General features: G+C 34.7%; 1 protein-coding gene across 1 annotated transcript; it reads left to right on the forward strand.

Annotated features, from left to right (window-relative positions):
- Positions 1-7,708: 7,708 nt before the first annotated feature.
- LOC131646378 (pectate lyase-like) lies at positions 7,709-9,851 on the forward strand. The gene is made up of 4 exons (XM_058916430.1): positions 7,709-7,935; positions 8,291-8,954; positions 9,085-9,327; positions 9,627-9,851. Exons 1-4 carry the CDS (start codon positions 7,709-7,711, stop codon positions 9,849-9,851), a joined length of 1,359 nt encoding a protein of 452 aa, XP_058772413.1.
- The last annotated feature ends 15,500 nt before the right edge of the window (positions 9,852-25,351 follow it).

Below are 25,351 nucleotides of genomic sequence, written 5' to 3' on the forward strand. Positions count from 1 at the left end.
GATTGTTAGTGCTCTGCTCTGTATTATTGTCTTATTGGCATCCATGCTTGGCTAAAACATAATAGCGGCTGAATGTAATGTAATGTACTCTTGCAAATATTAAAAGAACAAAACAGGTACTGAAGCAAGATGTTACAAGGAATGTCATGACTTCAACCATGACATCGCGCCTGCAGAACTGAGGAAGGAAGATTCAGTTTGGTTTTAAAAGATACAGAATATTCTATGTGAATATTATGTAATCCTATGTGGCGCAGATTTAAAGGTCAAAGAATCAAGTCAGAATATTGAAGAATCAAATCTGAAGATTGAAGATTCAGCAGTTACTAATTTAGGAGATAAATTAGGTAACTTATGATTAAAAGGCCTAGTTTGTAGCAGAAGAAGTCTGCTGATTTGTAACAGCAAGGAGTGCTGCGATTTTAAGCCCAAGTCCAACTAGGATCAGGTTATAAATAGGAATCTTTGTAGCCTTGTAAACCTAACGATCATAATGTAGTCATTAGGGTTTGTTGTGTAGGTGAACCACCTGGATTGTGGGATGGTCACTGATTTGTTCCTCGAAGCCTGTAGGCAAGAGGTATGTGTACTCACTCAGAAGCTGCGAAGCAATGAGTGTAGATGTGTCGTTCGATCGAAGCTGTGAAGCAAGATCAAAGTGTGTATTGGAAGTGGATCTTCTACTTTGACTATTGTCAGTGTGTTATCACATGAGGTGATTGTTGGTGAGAAGCTGTCAAGCATAGGCTAGGGGCTGGAGTGCTTGGACATCACTGCGGTGATTGGGAGTGGAATGGGGATATTCCATATCTAGGGAGGACCTAGGTAGAGGGGTCATTGGGTAGTGATTAAGTGAGGAGGGGTAAACGGCGAGTTTAACTCTGAATTGATACTACTGATAGTGAACTTCATCCCTGGCTTGGTAGCCCCCAGAGTAGGTTAGTTAGAACCGAACTGGGTAAACAATTCTCTGTGTTATTTATGTTTCTGCATTGTTTATTTGTAAGTTCAGTTTGGATGTCATAACATCGTGCATGACATCAGTGTGTGATTTAATGACTGTGCTAACACAGAATCTCTGCAAAGCAGATTTGTTTATGTTAACTGAAGTGATATGTGATCCCAACACTTCCAGACTTCTGGATGTTAGAAGTAATAAAAAATTGGGGGATCTATATGTACTTCCTCAGCTAAGCTGATGACAGAAAAGATGTCGTGACATTGTGTATGACATTCTGAGTCTGTCTTACCAGAATTTCAAAAGCACTTAATTCATCCCAGTGTTTCTCCCTGGGGAGCCCCAGTTTTGTTGGTGAAGAAGAAGGATGGTAGTATGCAATTGTGTATCGACTATCGCCAGCTGAATAAAGTAACCATAAAGAACAAGTATCCTCTATCGCGGATTTATGACCTCCTAAATCAATTGAAAGGAGCATGTGTATTCTCGAAGATTGATCTCAGGTCAGGGTATCATCAGATTCAGGTTAAGAGTTCAGACGTGTCAAAAGCCGCCTTCAGGACAAGATATGGTCATTACGAGTTTTTGGTTATGCCATTCGTAATTTTCATAGATGACATCTTGATTTAGTCTCGTACTATCAAAGAGCACATGGAACACTTGAGAATTGTGTTGTCGGTTCTTCGAGAGAACAAGTTGTTCGCAAAGTTTAGTAAGTGCGAGTTCTGGATGTTCGAAGTCAAGTTTCTTGGACATGTCGTGTCTGGCAGTGGCGTAGCTGTAGACCCTTCAAAGGTAGAAGCAGTGATAAATTGGGAACGACCAAAGAATGCAACTGAGTCCATAGTTTCCTAGGTTTGATAGGTTACTATCGGAGGTTCATTATGGGCTTTTCCAAATTAGCTTTACCTTTAACCAGACTTATAAGGAAGGAAGTTTCCTTTAATTGGAATTCAGAATGTGAGAAGAGTTTCCAGAAACTCAAGGAAAAACTAACTACTGCTCCAGTGTTAGTAATCCCGGACTCGAATCGATCTTACGAAGTTTTCTGTGACGCTTCTAAGAAAGGTTTAAGTGGAGTGTTGATGCAAGACGAGCAAGTCGTAGCTTACGCATCCAGACAGTTGAGATCTCATGAAGAGAATTATCCCACCCATGACCTTGAACTTGCTGCAATTATGTTCGCGCTCAAGGTGTGGCGACATTATTTGTACGGAGTTCACTTTGATATGTTCAGTGATCATAAGAGAGTGAAGTATCTCTTTGATCAGAAATAACTTAACCTGCGTAAGAGAATATGGATGGAGTACCTTAAGGATTTTGACTTTGATTTGAAGTATCATTCGGGTAAGGCTAATAAAGTAGCGGATGCTTTGAGTAGAAAATAGATTAAAGTTGCAGAACTAATGACGTTGGAGTTTGGCCTTATAGAAGAGTTCATAAATCTTTATTTACATTTTGAATGGGCGCCAACGGGTGTGTTTATTAGTAACTTGTGCATTGAGAATGGGTTGCGAGAGAGAATCCGTCAGGCATAGTGGAATGATGTGGAATTACAAGCTAAAGCAAATCTTTAGGATTTTGTTCGTACATCTGATGGACTTATTCTATTTGGGCGGAGAATGTGTGTACCCTATGATGCAAAATTAAAGAGATTAATTCTGGATGAGTTTCACAAGAGTAAGTTTACCTTTCATCCCGGATCGACCAAGATGTATCACGACTTGAAAGTGAGTTTTCGGTGGCCCGGGATGAAGAGATATGTGGCTAGTTACGTAAAAAAGTGCGTGATTTGTCAACGAGTGAAGATAGAACATCAAAGGCCCGGTGGTATGCTACAACCTTTGGATATTCCTATTTGGAAATGGGACAGTATATCAATGGACTTCATTGTGGGACTACCACAAACCTTAGGTGGACATGACTCGATATGGGTGATAATGGATCGCTTGACTATGTCCGCGCATTTCTTACCTCTTAAGACAACAAAAAAGGTTTCTCACCTTGCGAGGCTTTTTGTAGAGGAAGTTGTAAGACTTCACGGTGTACCCTCTAGCATTGTGTCGGATAGAGATTCAAAGTTCACTTCCCGATTTTGGAGAGATTTTCACCAAGAGATGGGTACGGATCTGAATTTGAGTACTTCAAATCATCCTCAGACGGATGGGCAAACGGAAAGGACTATCTAGACCATTAAGGACATGTTAAGGGCGTGTGTTTTGGAAAGCGGTGGAAGTTGGAAGGATAACTTGTCTTTGATAGAATTTGCGTATAACAATAGCTACCACTCAAACATCAGGATGGCACGGTACAAAGCCTTATACAGGAGGAAATATCGATCGCCTTTGTGTTTGTCCGAAGTTGGTGATAAGGGGATTCTTGGACCAAAGATAATTCAATAAATGGCAGAGAAGGTCAAGATAATTCAAGAAACGATAGAGAAGGTCAATATGGTTCTACTAGATACGATTGAAGTAGAACCAGATCTTTCGTTCCAACCGCAACCGTGTCGTATTATGGAGTATGCTAGCAAGTCGTTGAGAAATAAGGAGATACCTCTCATAAAGATATTGTGGGGAGAGTCGCGTCCTGACGAAGCTACTTGGGAGCTCGAATCAAAGATGCGAGAGTTGTATCCTCACCTATTCTGATAAGTTTTTGAATTCGAGGATGAATTCTATTTAAGGGGCGGAGAATGTAATACTCGATATTAATATTCCTTAAGAGTTTACTACTTATTTAATTAATAGAGGACTTTTAGAGTTATATTATACCAACCATTTATTTAGTGGAATTGAGGAGTAAACTAAATATGTGTGTCAAGGACATTATGGTCTTTCCTCACTTAAATAAGAATTAGGGGTTGTTTGGCTTGACATGTCATTGATCATTTGGAACTAAAACAGAATTTGTGGAGGAGAAAAAGAGAAACGTGAAGCAATAAGAAGAGAAAGAGGGGAACCCATTGATAGCTTCACCATCGACCTTGCATGCATCTTAACCTCAACCATTATCATCCTTGCTTCTGAATTTTGCAGCTCTCTTTGATTCACATCATACTTTGATTCTCATCCATTGCATGTGGAATTTTGGGGCCTTGGGGACCCCAAGTGTGTTTCTGTGTTTTCTGACTTTTCTGGGTTTAGTAGAGTTCGCATAGCGAACTTCCTTATGTAGAACTTGCAGAGTTTTTCTGGAGTACATTCGCTGTAGACTTCCAGTAGTGAAGATCTGGGAGTTTTAATTTAATTATTCGTTGGAGCTTGTTGTGGCTCGCGTAGCGAATCGGGGGCTCGCTACAGATTTGCGTAGCGAACCTTCCTTTCCAGAATCAGGTGAAGCTACTAACTTATTCGTCGGGAGCTCGCCACTTCTCTTGTAGCGAATAGGGGGCTCGCTAGCAGTTCGCGTAGTAAAGTTGTTTGATGCAGAATATATATTTTTCCCTCTTAGTGCAGTTTTGTTTGGATCAGAGAAAGTTGAGATCAGAATTTGAGATTTTAAAATCACAATAAACATTTCGAGAGAGCATCAAATGTCTCATCAAACTCATCTAAATCAAGCCATTTATAGCTACCGGAAAAATATGTCATCTAAATCAAGCCATTTATAGCTACCAGAGAAAGATGTCGAACTAGTTTTAATCTCGTGAGATTTCGGAAGGTTTGTGCCGCACCTGCAGCTACTTTCCCTGCGACCGCTTCTTTGAAGGAACTTCCATTGAAGAAGCCACCACCCACTTTAGGGCACCGACTACGTTGAACAACCTGAGAATTATTATATTAATGATAGAAATAGTGTTTGGTCCAAAATAACCTCTAAGAATTTAAACTAACTTTAAAGAGGGTGTTCTAAATATATAATGAAGAATAAAAACGATCTAACCAATAAAAACCATATAAGTATACAATCCACTATCTAGTGTTGTAGATGGATCAGAAAAAATAGTAGTTAGTCTAAATCCCAGTGCACTTTGTATATAAAAGTCTATGGTGGCATTGAAGAACATGATGATTAGTTCACATTCCATCTCCATATAGAAAGGTTAGAGATGCAAATTGCATTTATCATTAATTATAGCACATACATTCATATGCAAAAATATAACAAATATATGTGGAAGTAAGAATCACATAAACAAAATAAAACTCTCAACTTAAAATTTGCAATAATAGTTTATGTTTTACATATCAAAATAAATTATTTATTAATGTATTTTTTAACGTGTGTCCTTAAGGCGCATGTTAACATTACCTATTTTTTAAAAAAATATTAAAATATTGAAATTAAAACTAAATTTAACCCTTTAATCTATAAACATTGTAAAGATATATCAATTTAATTAAGTGTATTTTAATAATAAATGGTAAATTGACGACTTTTATATATTTTAGAAACTTTTATATATTTTAGAGGTACTTATTATATTTAGGCTTAAATGCACTTTTGGTCCCTGTGACTTAGTAAGTTTTTATTTTCGTCTCTGTAAGTTTTTTTTTTTAGTTTGAGTCCATATACCTTACTTTTTGCTTGAGGTTTAGTCTCTAAAGGCAAAATCCGCAGGAAAATCAGTAGGTTTCTTGCGGATTTTTCTGACAATTTTCCTATGGATCTTGATTTTAGGAACTAAAACGAACACGAAAGTGAAATATAAGGACTCACACAACAAAAAAATTTACAGAGACGAAAATCAAAAACTCGCTAACTTACATGGACAAAATATGTATTTAACGTTTATATTTATATGGTCTATATACTAAATTGTGAAGAAACTAATAATTTAAGAATTAAATTGAGAATTTTTCTTTACCCACCTCCCTATGGGGGAAACCCCCAGCGAAATCCCAAAACTGCCCCTGCTTCGGAGATGCATCTCCGAAGTTATTTTTTTTTGTTTTTTTTTTAGTTCGGAAATGAATCTCCGAAAACATCAAAAATTTGATGTTTTCGGAGATTCATTTCCGAACTAAAAAAAATTCAAAATCCGTGCATATTTTCGGAAGTTCATTTCCGAAACTGTTGCTGCATATACAAATTTCCCTCCTTCACTTTTTCATCATTTTTCTCCAAAAACTTATCAAAACCCTCTCTAAACCCTATCAATCTCCATCAATTTTTCGCCCTAAAAGCAAGTTTCAAACCGTTGATCACGTTAAAGGGGGCATAGAAAGCTACAATTTCAGGTAAACATCTCTCATTTCATCCCCTATTTCACTACATTGATTCAACAAATTTATGCTGAAAACTGATATGGTTCGGAAGTTCATTTCCGAAATATATTACCTAACAAATTTCGGAAATGAACTTCCGAAATATGCCCTGGCAGTTTAAAAAAAAACAGTTTTGGCCAATTTTGCTAATTTTTGCATTTGCTAGGTATGGTGCATCCGGACAACATTGTGCAAGACGATGGAGTATTAAATCCGGAAATTGTCAACGTTAATAACGATCCGGTTATTGACGCTACTCCTATGATCAATGCGGTCGATGTTAGGCAACATTTTACAAATGATCGGAGCTTCGTTAGTCGAGAACAATTGATTGATTGGGTTCGAAACGAAGCTAGTAAACTTGGATTTGGAATTGTCATTTTAAGGTCGGACAACGGAAATGTTGACTCATCCCCACCTACCCGTGTTCAACAATATGTAACTTTGATTTTCAGTAATATTATCGTTGTAATCTTCACCCGATTAAATAAAGCGAATCGTTGTTATTTTTCATTTTGCTTCTGTCCAGACATAACTTCGGAAGTGCATTTCCGAATTCCATCATGGGGGGTGCGCTCGGAGATGAACTTCCGAAACACCACATTTTCTGAAAATTTAACTTTATTTCGGAGATGCATCTCCGAAATCAATTTTTTATATTAAAAAAAACACTTTTTCGGAAGTTCATTTCCGAAAACACCTTTTTTGCAAAAAAAATTACCGTTTCGGAAATGAACTTCCGAAACAAGGGGTAGTGTGGTAAATTCACTAGGGGTGGGCAAGAAGGTTAGGAGGTGGCTAAAGAAATTCTCTTAAATTGATAGTTTTCTCAATATTTATACTATGCAACAAATATGCACAAAATGATTTGAGATTAACCATGGTATAACTGGATATTTTTATTTTGACAGAGATTGTGGTTTTTACTTAGAAAATTATTTTACATGCAGTAATATATAAATTAAACAAAAGATTAATTTATTTTGGAATAACTCTATGCAAAGTTAAGATGTTTAAGAAGTGATTTATAACATTTTATTTTATGAATCTAACTAATTTATATTTTATTTTTTAGTTGGAATTCAATTGTCATATAATTTATTAAAATATACTCAATGGAGTTGAAGGGATCCAACCATTGTTTGCAGTGAAAAACAAAAAAAAAAAAATCAATTTTAATTCTTATAAAATATCATTGGCATTGCGAAACTATTGGGAAAGATAAACTATAATAAGTTATAATAAGGTTTTTAGTTGTGATGCCTCTACTCTACATGAAAGAAAAAAAAACAAACTGAACGGTTTATATGAAATTGGCATTCCACTTGTCAAGAGGATCTGGAAATAGTTTTTGGGTTGGTGAGATTCACTACCATTTGGTTAGGTCGAACTTACCAATATTCCCCTTTTTTCTATCAAAATCTATATATAAATATTATAATCATGTCAATTATTCTATTGAAAGTATCTGATTACCCTTTTTTATTGTAGAAAGGAATAGGGTTCTTTTAAGGAAGAGAGTTCTTTCAATTTAAATATCATGGCAAAATTGTATCATGTTTTCCTTTTTATCATTTTAGTCGTAATCATACCTACATTAGTGAATGCTAATGTCAAAGAGCAAGACTCATATTGGGATAATATATTTCCATTTATTAATGATACATATTGGCGGGAAAAAGCAGCAGCTGCTGAAAAAGCAAACAAGATGGCTTATACACATGATCCATATGCAGTCTCTGAAAACATGACTTCTATAGTTAGCGAGTGAGTTTTGTGAAATTACCATATTTATCAATATTTTAAATTTCATGGGAGGAAATTTGAACCCTATCCATCTTATTTTTATTTTTATTCTATTTGCAAAACTGCCTCCTTGTTTTCACTATATACAAACTTTAAACTATGCAAAAAAAACTCAATGAATGGTGAAAATAAATATAGAATTTTGAAATTTCATAAGAAAAACACAATGAAAATCAGAAATATTATATCATAAAAAATAGACACTTACATTATGGATCATTGGTTATTATATATTACATGTTTCTTTGTTTCTTTCATGGAATTAGTTATAAGTGTAATCTGTCATATTTTAATATTTATTTGGTTTGATAAACAGGATGATAGTTGACGGCAATACAGGAAGAAGGAATTTAGGGGGGCAAAAAATGGGAAAAGGTCGTCCATGTATGGCTACAAACCCCACTGACAGGTGTTGGAGGTGCGATCCTAACTGGGCAACAAACCGCAAGAAGCTTGCTAATTGCGTGCAAGGTTTTGGTAGGAAGACTACTGGTGGAAAAGATGGTCCTATCTACGTGGTAACTGATCCCTCAGATAATGACATGCAATATCCACGTCCAGGTACCATTCGACATGCAGTTACAAGAAATGGTCCTTTGTGGATCATTTTTGCTCATAGCATGGTCATTAAGCTCAATCAGGAACTCATAATGACAAGTGACAAGACCATTGATGGTCGAGGATCTAATGTTGTCATTGCTAAAGGTGCTGGTTTGACTATTCAATTTATTAGGAATGTGATCATCCATGGGATCAAAATTTTTGACATCCAGGGTGGCAGTGGAGGGCTTATTAGAGATACTGAGAACCATTTTGGTTTAAGGACTAAGAGTGATGGTGACGGAATTTCAATTTTTAGCTCAAGCAATATTTGGATTGATCATGTTTCCATGAGAAAGTGCAAAGACGGACTCATTGATGTCATTATGGGATCTACTGCTATTACCATTTCCAATTGCCACTTCACAGATCATAACGAGGTAGTTATTAACTTGGTAGATTTCTTATACTTTTTTTTTTTGCATGTTAAAATAATTATTCATGAGTTTAAAATGAAATATGCTACCTAATTTTGAGTTTTTTTTGTTTGTGTATATATGGTGTGTGTAGGCGATGTTATTTGGTGCAAGTGATGGTTATTATGGTGATAAGAAAATGCAAATTACACTTGCATTCAACCACTTTGGTAAGAGATTAATCCAAAGAATGCCAAGGTGCAGATATGGTTTTATCCATGTGCTTAACAATGACTACACTCGTTGGGAAATGTATGCCATTGGTGGAAGCCAACATCCTACCATTATAAGTGAGGGTAACCGATTCACAGCCCCTAACAACCCTAATGCAAAAGAGGTACACATCTGCTCACGATTCATGCTTAGCCATATTAATATTTGCTTTACATATTCTAGTTGTGCATTGGTAGACATGTTTATTTGTTAAACTCTTAATATTAATAAATTAAGATATCATAAATACTAACTGCATCGTAACTTTACAAAACAATCTTAAATAGATTCCTATAAAATATTGTGTTTCTCTTTCATTTTCCTTTCACGTGACATGATTGAACTAAACAAAGGAATGAAATTTAATTTATGAAACTAGAACGAAAACTTAATCTCACATTATATTCTATTTTGGTATTTAAGATAACAAAGAGGGACAACACTCCAGAGTCAGAATGGAAAAATTGGCAATGGAGATCAATCAATGATGTCTACCTGAACGGAGCATTTTTCGTACAAAGTGGACCTGCGCTAACTAACAGACCATTCTCAAGAAAGGACATGATCAAATCTAGACCCGGAACTTATGTGGGAAGGCTTACTCGTTATTCTGGAAGCCTTAGATGTAGAAAGGGGAGCCCTTGTTAGTTATTAAAATTCCCTACCTAAAGTTAAACATCATTAAGCATTAACATTCACTATAGTAGGCAAGAATAAGAAAAGGGTTTCCTTGTTCGTGTCTTAACAATACCTACTAGGTCACGGTAGCCCAAAGTATTCAACTTTCAAGATTGATTGATAATACATAATGTATCTATTGTAAGTGAGTTATAAATACAAGTATTGTGATCTAACTAAAGACACACATAATTTTAAAAAATCAAATATATCTATATTTGTTCTACATTTTTTATTGAATATATATCCTATGTCTAGCCACCGTTTGTCCTAATATATGTCTTTATCTCACACCCCATTCTGACAAATAAAAAAGGTAGACATTATCAAAAATATATAAACTCAAGGTTATGTTCTTCCTTTCTACATAAAGAATTTAGAATTTGATTGAGTTAAAAAATGGTACCTCTGCCTTTTGTGACGACATGACAAACTATGAAAGGGGTATTTAGAAAAAGCGCATGCACAATGATCTAGGGGGAATGTTTGGAAGATACCCAAGAAACTCACATAAGAGTATACATATACATACATACACCTGTATACCAAAGAAACTATGATAATTTCTATTTCACTTAGTGTAACCAACATATGCAAAGAATCTTCGATTTTAATTTATTATTATATACAATGACTGATCAATTAAAACAAACATATATTCATATAGACAACCTAATTTCCGCATTCAACCACCATCTTTTTAGCTCCCGCCATAATCAACTGTACAACAAAACAAGTACTTTTAAGCAACGCTTATTAAGTAATCCTTTCGTTGTTAAGAAAATTGAAGACCTACATAGGTTCAATTAACAATTTATTATTAAAGCTCATATTAACTTGCACTTGACATATTGGGCCTCTTTCTAATTTTTGTAAAATTTCAGATGAAATTACTATAATTTCCTCTCATAGTTTTTTATCGCATATTACCTTAATCATTTTGACCTTTCAGACTTCATGGCTATTGATTATGGAACATCATAATTATACAAAATGTTCAAGCATATGAATGGTACGTTAGTCACTTTTATTGAAGGAAAATCGTGATATAATACACAACATAAATTAAAAAAAAAATATTTAGTGATTCTTACGAATGGACATGATTAGTGATAGAAACGATTACCTCTTGTGGCGATTGAAACCTTTGATTCCGAATCGAAGGAGTAATCACGAGCGTTGATGAAGAACAACGCCTCTACTCACTCCACACGAACAGATCCCTTCAGTCTCAGTGCTGGCTGATACGAATGAAGGCTTTGAGTAAGAGAGATCATGCCTAGGATTTCTTAAACCTAATTTTCATCAAGTGGAATGCTTCAGCCCAATTAAGGCTGCAAGCTAAAAGCCCAATTAATGAGTCGTATATCACTTTAGCGCGTGGTACCTTACCACTTCTGAATTCACTTAAGTGCATTGTACCTTACGGTGTTCCTTATTTACTCTGTCTCTCATCAACCTGTCTTTATGTGTGTGACCCTGTAGGTTTTCGCGATGTTGGCAATTATATTAAATCACACATTTAACATAATAAACAATGAGCAGTATCTAGCAACACGTCACTGCTACCCAAGTCACGGAAATATCATGTGATCTGGCAAAAACCTTTCTGTGATAATGCTTGTGTGTACAATTGCCATTTTGCCCTTATGTCTATATTGAACACAAGGCATAGACTATGTCACCCTTTTCTAGTTCAATATTGGGCCCTTAGATATTTATCCTGTTATGGAGGATTGGCAAATTCCATCTAAGTCAATAATGTTCCTCAGCATGCTTTGTGAAGTACCCATCAAATGACAAAAACCTTTCTTATTTAATATATGTTTTAATATTTTTATTTATATGAATTACTTGTAACTAAAAATGATATTATCAATTTTTGAAATTTTCAAAAAATTACTATAATGTTTTTAATTATTAGTTATATTTTTGAAAGATAATATTTAATGTAACATGAATAACAAATTTAATACTTACACAACTTATATATTGACATTGTCATTATTCCTTAATTTTCCAAAAATACTACAAATTAAGTTTAAACTATTATTTTGTCAACCTATAAGTTTTAAACTTACCTCAATTTATTACCGTAATTTTATAAGTTGTACAAAATTAACCTAATTATGTCTTAGGAGATAAAAAATGAAATACACTTTAATTGTGACATATCAATAAATACCATTACAAATATTTATAGAAAATGTATATTATCATTTATTTATGAAAATTTAAATAAATTTAGTATCAAGACGTCAATACTTTTTTATTGATAATATTTTGAGAAAAAGAAAAATTTATGCATAAAATCCTCTTAATGTTAGTTGAACAATTTCTCATAATTCTTTAATTTATATATTTGAAATATTTATTATTTAATTTGTTTTTTGGTAAAATATAATTTTTTTGGACAGCATGTGTATCTTTAATATTCACCTATTATATAACTAACGATGAAATTATAAATTTAAAAATATTTAATCAATAATCTATATATTGTTAATATTTTTTAGATAAACATTTTATTTTCAAAATAAATTAGCAATAATTTATCCATTAATTATACTACAAATCACAAAGTTATTAACTCATTTATAAATATATTGTTAAATATCATAAAAATATCGAATAAAATTTGATTTCTAATTAATATATATTTTTTAAATGACATTCAAATGGTAGTTATGATATATTGACGTGTGTCTTTCATATTCAACACTTATAATTATTTTAAATTTTTTTTGTTATGTTTTTATGATATAACATTTGATGTAACTTTGTCAAAAAAAAAACATTTGATGTAACATGAATTAAAATTTTAAAATTAACACAATACACCTATAAATTTTAGATTTATCACAAGTACAATTTCATAATTTTTTATATTAATATAGTTATGATTTATATGCTGAAAATATGAAATTCACTTATTTATGACTATCCTATTTCCATGTTGTTATTTAAATTAATTTATAATAATTTCATCTAAAAACAAGAAAATTCTTCATGTATTAAAAGTAAAAGTGATTATTTTTATCTTATATTAAATTTTTTATAATATGTTTTTGTTTTAAATTACTTTCCTTTTTACTACCGTTTTCTTTATTAACCGATAAACTATAGATTTTTCCATTTAAATCAGTAAATCAATTGTCACTACAAAAAAAATGTTTAGTAGTGACGTGAAAATCACGCCACAAATAGAAAAAACACTTCACAAACCAATAATTATGACGTGTTAAATTACGCCGCAGGAGGCACGTGACGTGATTTTCACCTCATTATTTAGTGAAGTAAAAATCACGTTGCAACATTTGGACCAGAGATTCACGCACTTTCAGTTAGAGCATGCGTAGCAGCGTTGGGTCAGAAAAAGTATCTTCATTTGCGACGTGATTTTCATGTCACTATTTATTGAAATGAAAATCACGTCACTAAATTTGCCTAGGAATAAATGGAAAGCTGATTGATATTTGTGAAGTTGCGACGTGATTTCCATGTCACCAAGTAGTGACATGTAAATTTATTAAAATTAATTAATAGAATTTATAAATTAATTGAATAAACTAAATATACTAAATATAAAAATTAAGAAACTGAAATTATAAATCTAATATTACTAAATGTAATTATAGATTAATTAATAGTTTACACAAATTTAAAATCAAAAGTAACAACAAAATAAAAATTAAATTAAATCATCAATCAGTCCGGGCTGGGAAACTCATCATCATTTTGATTTCCCTGATCATTCGGCGCAGAACCCCTCATATTTTGGTTTCCCCCAAAGGATTCCATAAATTGTCGCATTTGTGCCTCCATATCCGATTGTCTTTTCGCCATGACCTCCATTTGTCGCTGATGATCATTCTGCATTGCCACCATTTGGGCATCCATTTGGGCTTTCAAAGCCGCTTCACGTTCCGTTGCCTCGCGCCTCACCTCATTTATTGCCAATTGTCTTACGGTTTCTCTCTGTTCCGGTGTCAAAGTTACAGGACGTGAACCTCCTACCCTGTTGATAACTCTTTGATATAGAGTTCTATCATCAGGACTCAAGGTGCCTGCCAAATTTCCACCACCAAAAAAACACTCGTTAGGCCCCTTTCCGCCAATGACTTTACTCCAAATATAAAAATTCACATCTGGATGAAGCGGCTCTGTCGGTCTTGGAGTATACTGAGGATTAATATTCATAAAAGTTAAATATAATTTAAATTAAATTAAATTGACTTAAATAATATATGAAAAATAGCCACGTGATTTTCACGCCACAAATTTAGTTGCCACATGATTTTCACGCCACAACATTTCACTTGCCACATGAAAATTATAACACCCCAATTCTACCCATCGGAATTAATTAATAAATCAGAGTAATAAAACTAACAAATTGAGGCATCATATATTCATGGTTTTCACTTTGCAATATTTGCATCATCAAAATAATATTCATTCGGATATACCGATCATATCATCAATCATCACATAAGCATATTATAAAAATACATTTTCAACAACACATATTCATTATTCCAAATCTTCATGCTCGTCATCCACATCATTCTCATCATTTGATGTGATATTGTCCTCAGATGCAATATCTTCATGCTCTTCATCCAATATAGACGAATCAACTAGATGCCCCTCAACCATTGTATCAGACAAACTTATAGTTTGTCTACAATCACATCATTAATTTGTTCCACTTCATCAACTTGGAAAGCAAGATCTTCTTCCACTAGATCGTCAGATTCAATATGACCCATTGGTTTTGTTTTTATGATAACACACCACCCTCGTTTACGTGGCACAAATGAAGGATAAGGAACATAATAAACTTGCCTAACAATATGTGACATTATGAAAGGGTCATACTCTTTGTACCTCCGGTCTATTTGAATCTCAACAGTACCATATGTCCTATCTATTTTTGTGCCTCTAGTTGGATCATACCATTCACAATAAAACAAGACAACTTTATTTTCCGAGTCCAAGTAATTGTACACCAACTCGTAGATATGTTTGACAAAACCATAAAAGTCATCTTCACCACCATCTGTAACTCCTTTCACAAAAATACCACTGTTTATGGTCTTTTTCCCTTCAGTCCATGTATGAGTGTGAAATTTATATCCATTCACGAAGTATGTGTGCCATTCATTTGCGCTTTGAATAGGGCCTTGAGACAAGTTTCTCAAATGGAGTATTTCTGGAGTCGGTGCAACAATGCTAGACAATCTCTCCTTATACCATGCTGGAAATTGAGCATGGATGACACCAGATGTTGATTGTACATCGGTAGTATGAAAATAGGCGTTGTTGAATTCCCTAAAAAGAAACACATTATAAGTTTCAGAGTAACGAGTTTTATAATTGTAAAAAAAAAATTAAAAGTTAAGGGTATGTATACTTACTCAAGAAATGGTTTAACTTCAACGCAGTTGATCAAGACATGAACATGGGCAGATTGCATTTCTTGTTGGGTCAACCAATGCACACCCTTTTTTCCAGATGGACGGCCTGGAAACCCGAAGACCGATAAAGTGAATTGACTCCTTTCACTAACATTGACAGGATTTCGAATGATTCTTGGAGTTAACATCAAATGCTTGAAATAGTGACTGCAAAAATGTGATGTTTCTCGATGCAAGTAATGTGCACATATCGATCCTTCAACTCTAGCCTTATTTTTCACTGATCACTTTGAATCACCCATGAACCTTTCAAACAGATACATCCACCTATATTGAACAGGTCCTCCAAGATAAGCTTTATAGGCAAGATGCACAGGTAGATGTTCCATGGAGTCAAAAAAACCAGGCGGAAATACTTGTTCCAACTTGCATAGAATGGCTGGAATATTTCGATCCAACTTAATGATGTCATCTACTTTTAAAGATGAAGCACAAATATCTCTGAAAAATTGGCTAATTTCAGTCAGTGGATTAAGCACATGTTTAGGTAGAGAACCGAATGCAATTGGTAGCAATTGTTCCATAAAAACATGACAATCATGACTTTTCATACCATGCAACTTCCCAGTGTTAGCGTCAGCACACCTTGCTAAATTTGAAGAATAGCCATCGGGAATTCTCAATTCTTTTAACCATCGACAAACCGTTTTAACTTCTTGGGAGGTCAGACTGAAACAAGCCTTCGGTTTCAACAATTTTCCATTTGGTTGAGGCTTCAACTCCAACTCTTTTTGATTGCACCATTTTTCCATGTCATGTCTAGCCTTCTCATTATCTTTCGTCTTGTCTTTAACATCCATCACGGTGTTAAATACATTATCAAAAAAAAGTCTTCTCAATATGCATAACATCTAGATTATGACGCAACAAATTATCTTTCCAATATGGAAGGTCCCAAAATATACTTCTTTTTGTCCAATTATGATCGACCCCATATCCTTCAATTCTACATGCCTTTCCAGTATCTGTAATTTTTGGTAGCCCACAAACTTAGTCCCATACAGCACCTGGTGACAATCGGGGCGGAGGCATATCTGTTACCTGTTTGTCTTTTATGAAATTTGTCTTGTTCTTTCTATATAGATGATTTTTTGGTAGAAATCTGCGGTGACAGTCAAACTACGAGCTTTTCCCCCCTTTATCCAACGTAAACACCTTGGTGTATCTCATACAATGCAGACAACCCATTCTTCCATGTGTACCCCAACCAGACAACATGCCATATGCTGGAAATTCGTTGATGGTCCACATCAAGGTAGCTCGCATAATAAAGTTTTGTTTACGTGATATATCATAAGTCCATTCTCCACCAATCCACAACTTCTTCAAATCATCAATTAAAGGTTGTAAATACACATCAATTCTGGCTTTTGGACTAGAAGGTCCTGGAATGATGCACGTCAAAAACATGTATGGTTTTGTCATGCACATCTCGGGAGGGAGGTTGTAAGGGGTTACAATAACTAGCCAGCAAGAATACGCACTTCCTGACGCTTGAACATAAGGAGCAAAACCATCTGAGCATAATCCAAGCCTGGCATTTCTAGGTTCTGCGGCAAAATCAAGATGTATTTGATCAAAGTGTTTCCATGCCTCGCCATTGGATGGATGTCGCATAGTGCCTAGTCTTGTTTTGTTTGTATCATGTTATTTGACTTGCATTGTGCATTGAAGCAAACATTCTTTTTAACCTTGGAATTATCGGAAGATAAAACATGGACTTTACTGCTACACGGTCTTGATTAGTGTTAATGGCTCTACTGCGAACTTTATATCTTGGACTCATACAAAATTTACATTCTTCCAACAATTCATCTTGAGTACCAAACTCATTATCATAAAACAACATACAATCATTAATGCAACAATTAATCTTTCTTACTTTTAAGTCCAACTTCGACACCAACTTCTTTGCTTTATAAAATGTTGTAGGCAAGTTGTCTTTCATTGCAGTTGAGTCCAACATCATTTTTACAAAGAATTCCAAACGCTGATAAAGAACATTCCAATTTGACTTGGCGGCCAATAATCTCACACACATTGATAACATTGAGTCAGACGAACCATCAAACAACGGTGTATTAATCTCATTCAACAACTGATAAAATCTCTGCGCTTCCTCATTCAGCATATCTTCCCCATCAAAATCTTCAGGTTGATCATAGGTCACGTTCACACTAAAAGCATCTTCAACCATGTCACCGACCTGATTAAAGTTTTCCTCATATTCAATAGGCGGTTGTGGACCTCCATTTTTATTCGGGCCATACCTCTGTTCGGGAGAGATACGTGAACTGACTCTTTTTTATCGCTTAATGCTTTCGCATTTTTGAAAATTCACAGAGTCGCCACCGACCTTTTATTTTATCCAATTAAGGAAAGGTTTATAAAAGAAACAGAAAAAAGACCTTTAAGAAATTCTGGGTAAGGGGGTAGGTTATACAAAGGGAAGGTGTTAGCACCCTTTGTATCCATGGTTATCCATGGGCTCTTAAGTTTGCTTAGCTCACTTGTTTTTCGATTACTTTTCAATTGCTTTAGAATGCTCATATGTGGTTTCAAATACCTTTGTAAATTGAATTTTGTAATGATCCGTGTGCGGATGTATACAAAATGCTTGTTTATCTTTCGAAAGATGTTTTGAAAAGAACGTTAACTTTGTAATGATCCGTGTTTGGATGTATACAAAATATTGTCTTTTTGGAAAGTTTGTTTTGAAAAACAACAGTATATGAGAATTTTGTTTGTTTTGATTTGAGCAAGCAAACTAGGAGGTCTACCCTGAGTTGTAAGGTCTTTATCCCATTTCCTTTAAAAATCTATCCTTTCACCGGATATAAACAAAAGGTTCGATTTTGTACTCGAAACAGTAGAATTTTGACTTTGATTTTGAAAAGAATGAGAAGGGATTACCTTAAGAGGTGCAAGTGTGATTGTGTTTGTATTCAGATATTTTATCTTTGAAGTTAGTGATCTAACGGTTCAATTTTATCTTTGACATACACGCAGTTTATATTTGCTGGAAATTAAAATGCGGAAATGTAAAGTGCGGAAAGTAAATCTACGCTATTACATCGATTGTGCAGGAAATGTAAACTAAGCCTATTTACATGATTTTGACAACCTATACATTTATCTAGGAATTGAAATTGCAAGAAAAATAAAAGGCATGTTTTTGGATTTTTTATGATTTATTTTAATTATAATTAATGTATGATTAATTAAATCAAAATGAAAAAAAAAGATGAAAATAGATTTAAACCTAGAAATTAAGTATAAAATATGTACAAAATATTTGTTAATTAATTTTAAAACAAAACTAATTTTTTTGGAAATTTTGAAATTGATTTGAAATTGATTAAGCTAATTAAAACATAATTATGCAAATAATTATACAAATAATTAAAACTTAAAGAGAAAATTATTCAAAATATGTACAAAATTATTTTATAATATATAAACAATATTTAACATTAAGAACAATTTTTTTTATGATTTTTTGATTGGTTAGAATAATTAAGAAGCAAATATATAAATTTATACTAATTAATTATGCAAAATATTGAAATTATGAAGAAAAATAAAATATTTTTATTTCAGAAAATAAAACATTATTTTAGAAGTCTAAAAATATTTTTTGTGTATTTTTTGGATTTTTAAAACTATTTTTAATTAATTTTGCAAAGAAATTAAAATAGAAATAAAAAATAAAAGGATACTGATCAGATGTGGAAATTGAATGAAGGAACATGATGCAGCTGCATGATCTGGCACGTTGGATTGGATGGATAGTGGATCAGATGGTTCAGATTTTGAGGTGCATGGCACTCAGTGTACCTGCAAAACACTTGATTAGTGGGAAATTTAAAAAAACTGCGCGGGTGTGCCAGCCAATAGGAGGAGGACACGCATCATCTTCAACCTCCAGACGCCACTTTCAACAGCGCTTTTATGCAAAAGCGCTATAATTGATGAACCCTAATTCTGCAAAATAACGAATAGGGGTAAACAGGCATAGAAATTAGGCGCGATGGTACCATTCAACTCGTCTTGTTCCACTGAATGTAACCATGCCCTTAATTTGCTTTAATTTTGGCCCTAATGAAGAACCCTAATTTTGAGCTAAGAAAACCCTAAAATGGTATATGCTATAAACAGCCATTAAAATCCAATTGAAGCTCCAGAAACGACCAGAGCTTCAAACCAAACACAATTATGCATCTACATCTTGTTAAATATGCGTGTGTTATGAGATATAAGTTGGTTTTAGTTTGAACAAACCGTGGCCTATATAGCTCGATTCAATGAGTTTTAAGACTTGGAAATGATTGGAATTGTTTCAGTGAAGCTCAGAGATGATGTTTGAATGTTTATTTTGTATTGAAATTGACTGAAACTTAAAATTCGAATTTCAAGTTTCTTTGAAAATTACAAGTTGTTACAAGAGTGCTATGTGCTTATGAATGCTGCTGAATTCGTCCTCCCTGTGTTACTAAAGTATGCTAGCCTATTTATAAGCAATGAAGTGCTTAGAATTGAAGCTAAGAAGCATCTAGTTGCCTTTGTGGAATTCTTGATTTTTTTATATTAAAAAGCTTTGAATTATTGACCAAGTCTTCTTCTCTTCAATGCACTTGCCTTGCTCTTCAATTCTCTGCAGAAAAATGAAGATTCCTTGGGTGAGTCATGCTTAGATTGTAAGCTAACCATTATCCATTCATTTTTTCCTTTTAATTTAATCTTAAAATAAGATAAAATCAAGCAAAAAATGAATAAAAATGGTATGGGCCTTGTCTTGGTCGTGGGAGGCCCATAATAACATGGCATACATGTTTGAACCATGAAAACTTGGCCCCATTTGGAAAAAATGCATTTTTGAGCAATGTTGGTTTTATGCATTTTCCAAAATTTAGCCAACTTCAACAAGGTGTAAATCCCTCAATTTTTGTCATATGAAGGAGATCTTGCACTTTTTGGAAACCTCAAAGAGTCCTCTAACCAATTCCTTTGGTCTCATGTCAAAATGATTTTTGATGCTCCTTGTGTGTCCTTTTGAAAAAAGTGTCTTTTTGTTGACTTTGAAAATGACCTGTAATGTCTTTGATCATATTTTTCAAATGGTGAATGCAATGACCATGGGATCAATTGCATTTGAAAGATAATTGAATTTCCTTCAAAATGAGCTTTGGTTTGAATTTTTTGGATGAAGGATGAGAGAGTTATGACCACTCAAAGTTGAGTTGACTTTTCACGTAAAAACCCTAATTTTGAATCTTAGGGTTTTGTTGATTTTTGATCTTTCCTTGATGAATCATGATCATCCAATTATCAAATGATGAATCCTTTGACAAAATATGGATTTTGACAAAAAAATTCATTTTTGACTGTCTGTTGACTTTTTTGGTCAAACGGGTCGTCTGTTGACTGTTTGAGCTGCTGACGGTGCGTCTGAGTGAATTGAAGTTTGAAAATTTGTATGATGGTACTTTGAGATGTATGGATGTGCATGAAATACATTTGAGGTCTCAAAAACTTGTTTCTCCTGTAAAAACAAGAAAACCCTAGTTAGGGACTGTTTATGTAGGAGACAGTTAAACGTACCTGATTTTTGTGCAGTGTTGAGTCTCTGCTAATCGCGTGATATTCAGAAGACTTCTAGAACAAAAATCTTGGAATTTTGAATTGTGAAAGATTGATTTAATTGATGGTACAAAACACTGAGAATTGTACTGCCAGCAGTTTGGCTGTCAACTGACTGTCCAGGTATTGATGTAGCAGTTAGAGTGAAAAATCAACAGTCAAAGTTAATTTTCTTTTTTTGTTGTTTTTGCTTTTGTTTTATGTGAAAAATGAAAGTTTATTTACATGACTTGTTAAAAAACACAGACACAATAAATAACTAATATTTACTGTATGCGGGCAAAATTACCGATAATAACCCTGAAAATCATTTAATGCACAGAAAAATGTATATTTGACTGGCAGAAAACACATAAAATATTATCCGAGTAATTAAGCAATATTATGACAAATAGTACCATATTTAATACTGACAGTACAAATATTACATACTATATTGAACAGTACGACGAATAAACGGTACATTTAAGAAATACGGCAAATCTTAAAAATGACGATTGATAACCCATGCTACAAATAGTAACATGTAGATGATTGGGAGCATAAGCATCCCAGGTCCACAGTGTTCCGGGCTATGTAGACAGAAGAAAGACATGATCATCGTAGCAATGATGATGACCATAAGGAAACACGTCTCCCACCGCTTCGCCATTTTGTCGGGGAAGAAGAAAGGATGGATTATGAAGTGGAAATTTGAGAGATGAATTAGAATTTGATGTGAGATTTTATGGAAGAAAATGGGAGGTATTTATAGAATGGAAAGAAGGATAGAGACGTTGGGGAATGATGTGATTCCTTACAAAAGGAAAATTTGAGTGGAAGTAAGATTTGAAAGAAAGTGTATGATAGTGTTGGGAAAAAGAGAGATGTGGAGAATAAAGTTAGGATTTGATTTTTTGAAAAAGAGATTTGAAAAGATTTTTGAAAATAATGGAATATAGTACAAAAATTAGTGGGAAACAAAAGATAATAATAATCTACTTGTTACCAGTACAGTCTGAGTTTCCTGATTCTGCGCCTGCAAAAAGATTTAACTCTGTACCAATTGTGTCAGTACTATTTATCTGTAAATAAATAAATAGCATGTGTGAAGTAATAAACAGCATTTGGCGTTTGCGTAAGAATAAATTCAACTGCAAGCCAAATTACTGTATAAGAAAAATTCTAAAAACTAAGTATTTCATATGTCAGGATATTTGTTGAAATAAAAATCCATGATTATATGAGACTCTTAATTTTCAGATTGGAGTTTTCTTAAAAAAAAGATGCGGGCAAATTTTGGGGTATAACAGTTGCCCCTATTCAATCTTCTTAAACCTGAAGAGATTGTCTGAAATCTGAAGGTAGAAGATGATTGAATATTTAGATGCCCTGAAAATTTGCACTTACCTTGATCAGAAGAGATGTTGGAAGTTGCATTTGAGTGTCGTCTGCGAAATGTTGTTGGCAGATTGAAACATTACCTGAGATGGGCTTTCAGATGCCACCTGGTAAATGGGTTGATGGTTTGTTCATCAGAATGAATTCATTGATTATATCTTGATGAAGGATTTGAAAGTCTTTGTGTTGACTGTTTCGGAACCGTCTAAGGTTACCGCTTTAAGTCTTGGAAGATAATCGTTACGGAACTTGTCCAAAGTTTTTCCGATTTAGATTTTGGAAGTTGATCATTGTGGAACCGTCTGAGGTATCGCTTTAGATCTGCAATGTTAGATCGTTTTGGAACCGTCTGAGGTATCGCTTTAGATCTTCGATAGTAGATCGTTCTGGAACCGTCTGAGGTATCGCTTTAGATCTGCAATGTTAGATCGTTTTGGAACCGTCTGAGGTATCGCTTTAGATCTTTGATAGTAGATCGTTCTGGAACCGTCTGAGGTATCGCTTTAGATCTTTGATGCTAGATCGTTCTGGAACCGTCTGAGGTATCGCTTTAGATCTGTGATAGTAGATCGTTCTGGAACCGTCTGAGGTATCGCTTTAGATCTTTGATGCTAGATCGTTCTGGAACCGTCTGAGGTATCGCTTTAGATCTGTAATGCCTGTTTTCGAGTTGGTTAGTGATCAGAATGAATCTTCAGCTTGATCATATCTGAGAGAACCGTTCATGGAATTCAGGTGAACACTGCATGTGATTGAGAATATCTTTGTTGAAGATATCTGTCTACCTGAAAAATCAAGTTAGTGATATGCAATGTTTATGATGCATGTAATGTGAGATATTCTCGGAGAAATATGCATGTTATGTTGTGTATGAATATGCGTATGAATATGCGCATGATGCATGATGTATGATGTATGAATATGATGTATGAATGTGAATATGTGATGTATGAATGTGAGATGTCAAGCTTCTATTTGGGAAAATAAATTTCCGCCAGTCATCTGGATATGACTATATTGTGATCGTTGATGATCTTTTGTCTTGTTTGAGTACCCTCGGCTGGGGAAATTCTTTGAGAACCCTGGTACTCTGTTGAAGGATCTTTGAATATCACTTGGGAATGAAAGGTAGCTGGAAGTTTTGATGCCCTTTCAAATGGGAATGAGGAAGATGCATAATCCTCCGATGCACTATCTGACCAAGTCCGGGTGCGGGGATCACACCTTCTGAAGATAGTAATATGGAACAACCCTGCTGGGGGATAAGACTTCTTTTGAAGAGAAAATCTTTTTGAGGAATTTGCTGAGAAATGCGTTTCTCTAGGGGATTTTCTTCTGATGGGATGATGTCCAGATAATTGGGACATTTCCTGAATGCTATTCCTGTTTTTCCTGGTAAACATCAATCATATTCAAATGCACATGTTCATTCAAAATTATCATTGGGACGTTTACGTATTTAAAACAGAAAATAGTGAAAATAGTGATTTTTGAGCCTAAGCTGCATTGATTTTTGAAAAAGAGCCATGATAGGCTGGTTAGCACAGGGAGACAACAATCCTAGAAGTAGGAAATTGTCAGAAAGTTTTGGAAAATATTTATAAAGATAAATAGCTATGTGAAAACGATCCAGTCAAGTTTCAACTCTGCTATTGCCAATCTGTCTTCGAGCATCTCATCCCTCTCTTGTTGGAAGTAAGTGATTGGACTGATCGGTGTCTTTGAGGTGTTGAATCTTGATGGTGAGTAGGCAGCTGAACGGAACACAGTTGTATGCTTCATTCCCTAACTTTTGCCTAGGCTGCCCTTTCAGGTTTTCAGCCTACCGGGATAGTATTTGTTTAGTCTCTAATTTTTGCCTGGACCGCCCTTTCGGGTTTTCAATCCACCGAGATGCTCATTTTTTTGCCTAAGTTGCCCTTTCAGGTTTTCAACTTAGCGAGCTGTTTTTTTTCTTTTTAAGCGAAGTATTTTTTGACTATGTCAGCATTCACAGGGTGTGGGAAATCCTCGCCATCCATGGTGGTAAGCAACATGGCGCCGCCGGAGAATATTTTCTTGATTATGAATGGTCCCTCGTAGGTGGGAGTCCATTTGCCTCTGGGATCACCTTGTGGTAAGATGATGCGTTTGACAACCAAGCCACCAGTTTGGTATGCTTGACTTTTGACTTTTTTGTTGAAGGCTTTGATCATACGCTTTTGGTATAACTGACCATGACAAATAGCTGCGAGCCTTTTCTCATCAATCAAGTTTATCTGGTCCAACCGTGTTTGAATCCAATCGTCTTCGTCTAGATTGGCTTCTTTCATAATCCTTAGGGAAGGAATCTGAATTTCAATTGGAAGAACTGCCTCCATACCATAGACTAAGGAGAATGGAGTTGCCCCTATTGAAGTACGCGCAGATGTGCGATAACCATGAAGAGCAAAAGGCAACATCTCATGCCAGTCTTTGTAGGTTACTGTCTTTTTGTATGATTTTCTTGATGTTCTTGTTGGCAGCTTCCACCGCGCCGTTCATCTTTGGTCGATATGGAGAGGAATTATGATGCTTGATCTTGAACTGTGTGCAAAGTTCAGTAATCATTCTGTTGTTTAGATTTGTGCCATTGTCCGTGATAATCCGTTCAGGGATGTCGTACCGACAAATGAGATTGTATTTGATGAACCGGGCCACCACATTCTTGGTAACAGAAGCAAATGAAGCTGCTTCTACCCACTTTGTGAAGTAGTCAATAGCGACCAGGATAAAGCGATGTCCGTTGGAGGCAGTAGGTTTGATTTCTCCAATCATATCAATACCCCACATTGCAAAAGGCCAAGGAGCCGTCAGGACGCTTAATGGAACTGGAGGTACATGTACTTTGTCAGCGTATATCTGGCATTTGTGACATGTTCGGGAGTGATGATGGCAGTCTGTTTCCATGGTAGACCAGTAATAACCTGCTCTCAGGATCTTTTTAGCCAT

The sequence above is a fragment of the Vicia villosa genome, linkage group LG2 (genome assembly GCF_029867415.1).
Source record: "Vicia villosa cultivar HV-30 ecotype Madison, WI linkage group LG2, Vvil1.0, whole genome shotgun sequence".
Taxonomy (NCBI): domain Eukaryota; kingdom Viridiplantae; phylum Streptophyta; class Magnoliopsida; order Fabales; family Fabaceae; genus Vicia; species Vicia villosa.

Bases quoted from the DNA above. Each gene is read 5' to 3' on its own strand.
- LOC131646378 (XM_058916430.1), top strand. From the start codon at position 7,709: ATGGCAAAATTGTATCATGTTTTCCTTTTTATCATTTTAGTCGTAATC. The intron at 7,936-8,290 runs GTGAGTTTTGTG...TTTGATAAACAG, and splicing joins ATGACTTCTATAGTTAGCGA to GATGATAGTTGACGGCAATA. The intron at 9,328-9,626 runs GTACACATCTGC...TTGGTATTTAAG, and splicing joins ACAACCCTAATGCAAAAGAG to ATAACAAAGAGGGACAACAC.